General features: G+C 34.4%; 1 protein-coding gene across 1 annotated transcript; it reads left to right on the forward strand.

The window, feature by feature from the left end:
• Positions 1–2021: 2021 nt before the first annotated feature.
• Positions 2022–5931, forward strand: LOC128669480 (uncharacterized). Its single transcript, XM_053744348.1, has 2 exons — positions 2022–2243; positions 4284–5931. The coding sequence occupies exons 1-2, from the start codon at positions 2066–2068 to the stop codon at positions 4877–4879; spliced, it is 774 nt and encodes a 257-aa protein (XP_053600323.1). The 5' UTR covers positions 2022–2065; the 3' UTR covers positions 4880–5931.
• Positions 5932–8624: the final 2693 nt, after the last annotated feature.

Raw genomic sequence — 8624 nt, forward strand, 5'->3', positions numbered from 1 at the left:
TTATGATAAGGATGACCTGATGTTGCACCAAGAAACGGCTCCAAACACACCATTTTTGTCACAGGTTAAGTAAGATCTCTCTGATAACAAAAAAAAAAGATTCTGAATACAGATACGGGTACAAAACACCCAGAACCGCAGACAATTATTTGTGATCAAGATACAAATATTTGCCCGCGTTGGGAATCGAACCCAGGATCTCCAGATAGCGGGCCTTCGTTCCATTCGCCTTCTTTACATACTATGCCATCGTGATAATAAAATCTAGCAATAACAATGAATTAATGTGAATTTTAGGCTTTATACAACAACAACTCTGAACCGAGAGGTCCCGGGTTCGATCCCCGGTCGGGTCATGATGGAAAATGATCTTTTTCTGATTGGCCCGGGTCTTGGATGTTTATCTATATATGTATATGTTATAAAATATAATATCGTTGTGTTAGTATCCCATAACACAAGTCTAGAACTTACTTTGGGGCTAGCTAAATCTGTGTGATTTGTCCTAATATATTTATTTATTATTCTAACAATAAGGTTATCCAAGACTATTTAATGTAGGTACTTACATTTACAAATTATGTGGAATAAACGCATATGAATATCTGTCAGTATACAGTATTTTGTGGCGAGTAGGTAACTCTTGTTTTCTCTTCAATTTACGTCAAAAACGAAACTCGTCGGGAAGTCAATATTAGCCAAGTGAGTTTAAAGGGAATGTATGTTTGTTTGGTAAATCTCTCGTAAATGAATGTTTTGCTTAGTTTTACAGTGTTTTCTTTTGGGTACCTCAAAAGTACCAAAAAAATATAGAAGCCTTATTGCATCACTTTGTCGTTCTGTCTGTCTGTTCTGTCATATTTTTTGATCGTTTGAAATTTCCAACAAATGTTGGTTGTTCACAGTTTCCTGTACATCGATAGATACCTATTTATTTGTGACCATGTTTTAGACTTTGTGATTTCATAAAGAAGTCGTATAGGATCAATAGTTATCTAAATGTCCTTAGAGACTGTGCTTACTGATTTTAGGTCAGGAATCTGGTCACATGAAATTGAGCATATGAAAAACCCTGGATAGATTTTTAAAAAATATGTTAGATAATATTAAAGCCTCTTTATTCCATATACATGCATTTTTTTTCAAAACATTGAAATTATTAGTTTTAATTTATGACAAAAATATCAATTTTATACAAATTTTCATTGATTATCATTTTTTATATTATTTATTTTTTATGGGCAGGGCCACGTTTTTTTTCGTAAACCAAAAAAGGGTTTTTGGTTATAGGCTTAGGTATGTTAGATTAGTAGGTATGCTTCTCAATGTTAATATTAACATCTATATATTAATATTGATATTCTGTAATCTAAAGAATCAGAAGAATCTGTTCTATTTATTTATTAACATATAAGACAATTCCTTTAGACAACTTAGACAAAGTTAGTTAGTTGGGGGATAATTAATGGTCAAAGCGAAGTGTGTCGCAGAATTAGTGTGCAGTAGTCAGAAATGTAAAGTGAAGTGTTTTGTTTGTAACTATAATTAGTTAAACTACTCGAATTTTGACGTTGGCAAGTTATCGTTAATTATAGTCATGTTTGTAACTTGAGAAATATGAATCAGTATTATGAAAACTGTTGTGACATCATGTAAACTTTTCCCAATAATCCAAATCAAACAAATATTAAATTCGAATTAACGGTAATGTGTTTACGTCCAGTAGAAAACGACTACACTACTACCTACTTTTATTAAACGCCGACGACAGAAAAAGGGGCGTTATAAGTTTAACTTCTGTATCTGTATGGGCATAAACTGCGTTAAGCGTGCCTCTCGCGTGTCCATACAAAAACGACCCGCGCGTGCCCATGCGCGTGCACACGCTCGTGAGCCCGTCGCGTGATACTTCCGTGCAATGGGGCACGCATGCACGCGACGTGATCACGCATCACGTTGGACGGGTCCACGCGCGAAGCCCGCTAGCGGGTGCACGCGCGTGCTTGTTAAGTTGACAGCGCTATCTCGAACCGACCGCACGTGCGTGCCCGGCCCATAACAAAAAATGACAAATTTTGATACAGAAAGGGTAATTGTTGAAGTTCAGTGTCGTCCTGCCATATGGGACCAATCAAGCGAAATATTTAAAGACCGGGACGCTAAATCAAAAGCATGGCTAGACATTTGTAAAGTACTGTTTGAAAATTTTAATGACTGGAGTGAAGCAGAAAAAAACATACAAGGTAAGTACCTACACTCTTTTTTTATTTTATAATAACGTAGGTTAGGTAAACTATTCTTTGCGCCTAATTTTTATTTTTAATAATCTATGCAATTAGTTATATATAATTAGTTATTTCAATTGTATTTGTGTCAATTAAATGTTTTCAACAATTAATCCAACTATAAAATTAAAACTCGGAATATTTACAATAATTTACCTATGTAAATATAAAATCATGCTTATATTCAAAACTAGTGCAGAGATACTGCGTATTTCTGAACATTGTGAAATTCGTGTGAACAATGTCCCATAATATTGGTATGGTTTTATATAATTATTGCTCGATAAATTCCAAAGTTCTTTCTTTCGGCCACGCGGTCGCCGCCATTTTGCGCGTCACGAGACAACCAGTATGTTCACGACTGCGAGCTTCACACTACTTCACACTATCGGTGTATTTAGGGTTCAAAATCATTTTAGGGCAGAAACAGTGGATCGGTAGGTAAATAAATAAAACAATTATCAACTAAAATATTTATTATATTGGTTTTAGAATTGGGCTAGTAACTTTGTAAAATAAGCGTGCGTTTTGTAGTTTTGTAGGTTTTTCTTTGACATCTCTCAACTTTAGTTTACAACAATCTAAGTTATTTGGTTACATCCTATGATTTTATATAACTAGATTAGTTATACGCCCGCTTTCAAAGGCAAGAGCAATGGAAGGTAATTGCCTACCATGCAGTTAGTCACGCTCCAATCGGTGTCGCGTCTACATGTGTTTGAGTACCAATAATATTTTAGTAAAAAAGATGCCTACTTGTGTTTTTAGACACTGTACAAACTACACATCACTGGATGTGTAATGAAAGAAAAAAAGTTTCATTTTATGCGTAATTACATAACATTTTACCTATTTAATGTAAGAATACTGAATTTCTTATAATTTTCGACTGTCATGGCGGCGCAACTGGTTACATCCGATGAATTTAACAAATAAAATCATTAGGTATATTATTAAAATATGCCTGCTATGTTAATAAAAAATGTGTGGTAAAAAACCGTGAAAATTCAATTATTGAATGTACATAAATTATAAAAAAGCCTTCAATAAATACTGCGATCTTGCCATGACAGCTGTCCGTCTGCAACGAAATAATCTGCGAAGTTATCGCGTAATGTATACGAATCTCTGTGGGTATTTCCAATTAACCCCCGAACTGAACGTATATGGTCTGGTATAATGACAATATCATGAAAGTCATTAATTTGACTTCTTGATCTTATAAAATTATGCAAAATACAAATTGTTTTAAGAAAACAAATTGCTTTGTCTTTTCCAACGTTCAATGGACGATGGAGTATGCGAAATTTATTTGCCATGATACCAAATGTACACTCAATATAACGTCGCGCTCTCGTTAACCTATAATTGAATATTTTTTTTTTGTAGTTTAAATCGAGAGCTCGAGCATATGGCCGCATGACATGGCTAGATAACCCAAATGCTTCATCTCCTACAATAATATAGGGCAAAGCTGCGGTTGCAGCAATGTTGGTTGGTTTATCATTGTGTATTACGGGCAATGCTTTGGCAGGAGGAATATCTATTAAGTCATTGTTGATTTGTTCGTACAATCGGCTTTGTGTGAAAATTGCGGAGTCAGATTCTTTACCCTGCACTCCCACGTTTATATAGGTAAACTCATAGTTGGCGTTACACATTGCAAGCAGTACAATAGAATAGTAATGCTTATAGTTGTAATAGAGGGAACCACTATGTGGAGGTCTTATAATGCGTATATGTTTTCCGTCTATTGCACCTATGCAGTTAGGAAACTGGGCTTGCGTTAAAAAACCTTTTTCAGTCTCTACCCATAGCGCACGGGAAAATTTTGGTATACATTCTTCCTTTAACCTTTCAATTATAATTTGACAAACTTCTGTTACTATTTTTCTGACCGTGGTTAGTCCTGTCTGATACGCCAGATGAATATCGACGAAGGTATGTCCACTAACTAAATATCTGTAATAAAATAAAATACCTGTGTTATTGTTTCAGTGAAAAAGCTGCAGCAAAGATGGAAAACTGCAAGAGACACTTATATAAGAGTGAGGTCTACTAAAAAAAAACTTAAATCAGGCTCCGGTTCCAGGGCAAATAAAACATACATTTACTATAACATGCTGTCATTTTTAGATTCAAACTCGAATACTCAAGGAGAAGAATCGGCAGACAATTTTAATCAGTCAGTAGAGCAAAACGCGTCACCGAGAACTTCACAAAATAATACGATTATTGAAGAAGATTTGATTAATGTACCTAGCACCAGCTCCAGCGTTACCAAAGAAACACGATCTTCCAAGAAACGTAAGTGCGAATCGCCAACTGATTTCGAATTAGAGTTGTTAAATTGCGTGAAGAATAACACTGCAGATAATATGGACGAAGACTTGAATTTTTTTAAGTCATTATTACCAACTGTAAAAAAATTGAGTTGCTTTAAAAAAATATTATTTCGTACGAAAGTATTAGAAGCTTTAATTGATATTGAAAAAGAAATGATTATTACCATTGATGACCTTTCATTAACGCAAAATACGGTAACGAATGATTTAGAATCCTTAAATGTAAGATCAGATACGAACAATGAATAAATAGGTAACAAGAAAGACTTTGAAGATTTGATTAAGACTGTTTAATTATTAAGAACAAAAGAAAGAGAAGAACATGAAGAACTATTTAAGTTAGTAAAAAGCGCAATTTTATATTTATATTTTTCTGGTCTCATGTGCAATTATTATGATATACAAGGGCATTCGCCAAAAGTTTACAAGCCTTGAGGTGTCATGTTCATAAGGAAAGAAACGGGGTCGATTCGGACACTTTTATCTTAAACCCTATTTTGGGGTCAAATAAAAAAGTGTATCAATAGACCCCTTTTTTACTTAATGGACCTTTTTTTTGAACCTACTCATAACATTGCTCCTTCATATGTCCTCTTCTTAAATTTAATCTTTTATGTAGTAAACTGTGATTATGATTGTGATGATAAATAAGAATTTAAAATAATATTAGTACCCGATCTAGTAATAGAAGGGAATAATTAATAAGGGAAATATTCATATGTAAAAACTTGCAATCAATATGCGTCATTATAATTAATACTTTGTAAGGTAGGTATATTATTATAATTAAGACATTTAGACTTATTGTACTGTTTTAACTGTTATTGTGTTTTTTTATTTTAAACTTGAACCTGTGATTTTATTAGTGTATTTCAAATGAATAATCAATGACTAATTGTAACGTAGCGTTTATGCAAGACACTGTGATGACTGTTGTGATTAAGTATATAAAAAAATAAGTGAATAAGTAGGTATAGATAAAAAAAACGAAAAAGATAAAACTGTGTAATTTAGAAATAACAAAATATAATTAATAAATATAAGAAACTGTGATTAATATGATGATTAATAAGTGTGCGGTTATGTGTTTCGGTCCTAAGAACAGAGTGAACCACATCAAGAAAAACATTTTAAGCCATATTCAGGTGTCACTGCCGAAACAATAAGAACTTCTTCTTCTTTCTTGCTTGATGTGGCTAAACAGTAATGTGACTTACATAAATTGGCAAAAAATATGAGTGTTCTAAACTTTTGTTAAATAATGACTGTTTTTTTACATGAATAAAGATGATTATTAATATCGAAGTCTTTACTTACCGCAATGTCATTGCAAATCGTTCCATTGGTGATACGATTGACGTAGATTTCAATCGTAGATTGTTAGTCTTCAAATAGGGCTCCAGTTTTGAATATAATTCATCATAGACTTGTAATGAAACTTTAAAATATTTGAAAAAAAACCTTTCATTTTTTCTTAATATACCAAACTTCACCACGAATTCCCCGCACAGTAACCTAGATTCAACGAACGGGCTTACTGGCTGGCGTCTTTTTTTGGCAATTCGTCGTCGCCGTCGTCTTGATAAATAATACAACATTAATTTATCCATTATTACTTATTCGACTGTACACCTCCAACGTCAAAATTGTACTGAGAAAACTGCGTACGCGGATGCACGCGCCGATGCCCGCGCATAAGCACGCGAACGTGCTCACGTGCGTGCACCAGAAGCGTGGCCCGCGACGTGCTCACGTGCGTGCACACGCTTAACGCAGTTTATCCCCTATGTCTGTCCGTGGCATCAGTCAAACGACTGAACCAATTTTGATCTAGTTTTTTTTATTTTTTTATTTGATAGAGAATTTAATCGAGTGTTCTTAGCTCTGTTTGGAAAAGAGCTGAATCTTTTCTAGCTGATGAGAGAATAAAATCAATATCCGAGTCGAGGGTTTCGTAAATTTTTAATGTAGCTTTTACACGGGTTAATTCATAAAAGATTAATCTTATTATTATAAGCTGATTTCAGATTTAATCTGGTGGTTTTACCCGTTTATTTCTGGATAGTTTATCTTTAAAAAAATTCTTAGTAGACCATTTTTGCCCAGAGGATTTTAGAGGTGCCGCGTTTTATACTATATTGGCTTATACCTTTTTTGTTATCGATATTAATTCATTTAAAATTACGTATAGAAATCCCCTGTGCAGGGGATCATAGAATATTCTCAGAGCCGAATACAAATTGATTTTATTTGATAATTACATATCAAATCAGACACATTATAACACGAGTAACACAATTTCACTTCTTATCTTTGTATTATATAATAGAATTCCCGCGTAACCGACAGATGTAATGACAGACGTATACTCCACTCACACGGCACTGAGGGTTAGTATAGTATGATATTATAATAATAGTCCCGTGATGGCGAAACCGGAGCCGCACCTCTCGACACCCTCAAGCGCTCTACTAGTTACCTCTCTGCTGCATTTTTGCATCGTGCAGCCTTTTTCGGGGGTCCATTGACAGAGCTGGGGCGAGTCACCGCCTGCCTATTTTATCCGTGTTTATACATTGGTCAGGCAGGCGACATAGTTTTGTCTCATAGACCTGGATACATACACACAAGCCTGTTCAACCCAATAGCCCGATACGTTGTAGTATATAAATATACTACAACGTATCGGGCTATTGGGTTATTAATTAATATTATTTAATATTCCAATAGTCCTGCATTTTCTAAAAATTACATATATACATATCCATGGTGTGCTTGCGACCATGCTTTGGTTTGTGCCCCACACCATTTCAGATCAAATATCTCACATGTTGGACCCATGTCCCCATGCAAGCCTCAAAGGATCTTTGTCTTTAATTTAGTTTTATGAATCAAGGGTAGGAGTTAAAACGTTGTTATTTCGTTAAAACTCGGTAATCGTACATGCGTTGTTCGTTAATAAGTTGCTTTTATATTATGGATAATATGGAAAATGATTACAATTTATTCTTTTTAATATTTAACGATATGTTGTGACATGAACCATTGCATGCATGCTGGAGTAAAATACATGCCATTTTTTTGACGTGACAACGTCTTAAATTAGGTTGCGGCTGGGAGTCACTTATGAAAAAGTGTAACGCCCGGTAACGTTACGATGAGTCACCGAACGAGAGAGAGGCCCGCCGAATGCCTTGCGTCTCTCTCCCACTCAACTATGATCGGTCTGCCGCGCGCGTAAAAAGACGTTGTCACGTAAAATCTTCGCCCGTAAAACCGACTTTACAGGCAACCATTTTTTTTTCTTTTCTTTTTTTTTCTTTCAACATTTTCGTAGTTATAATTAGCAATATTTAGTTGCATCATAATAAAAACAATTCAACTAATGTTATTGGGCTACGACCCGTGAAACTCTGGATATAATAAGAATAATCTTTATTTTAGACTCTATCACGTACTTTACATACGTGTTCAGTTCATATATTAAATCGAATGAAATTACAAATTATAAATTATATCAAATTAAATTGTTACACAATCATGAAACAACAATAATAATAAGGAAGGGGCGACATTTGCACAGCATTGTGATACATCAATAAGTTAAGCTAATACGAATGGATGCGAAAAACCCAAAACCTATGACCAGCAGTGGACTGCTACAGGTGATGATGATGAATAAGCTAATACAAAGAAAAAAAAATCTTTTCAGGACGATTTTACAGATTATATTTAAAACTAAGCGACATAATATACACTGGAAATTGTGAGATAATAGTGGATGATGTAAATGCTCAATAAGGGAGTGTTACTTATCAAGTGTAAACGTACGTAACACTAAATACGTAATTCGTATGACCCTGATTCTCACGCAATCGAAGTTCACTTGATCTGTTTTTTTTTTTTTTTCTGAAAGTCGAGCAAGTTTCTGCATTGACAAAAAAAATACACCGTCAAAATGTTCGAACGAACGATAAACATTTTGTCTTTTATA

This window comes from Plodia interpunctella, chromosome 4 (genome assembly GCF_027563975.2).
Source record: "Plodia interpunctella isolate USDA-ARS_2022_Savannah chromosome 4, ilPloInte3.2, whole genome shotgun sequence".
NCBI classification, from domain to species: domain Eukaryota; kingdom Metazoa; phylum Arthropoda; class Insecta; order Lepidoptera; family Pyralidae; genus Plodia; species Plodia interpunctella.

Coding starts and splice junctions, on each gene's coding strand:
- LOC128669480 (XM_053744348.1), top strand. CDS start 2,066: ATGACAAATTTTGATACAGAAAGGGTAATTGTTGAAGTTCAGTGTCGT. Junction 2,244..4,283: donor AGCAGAAAAAAACATACAAG/GTAAGTACCTAC, acceptor TTATTGTTTCAG/TGAAAAAGCTGCAGCAAAGA.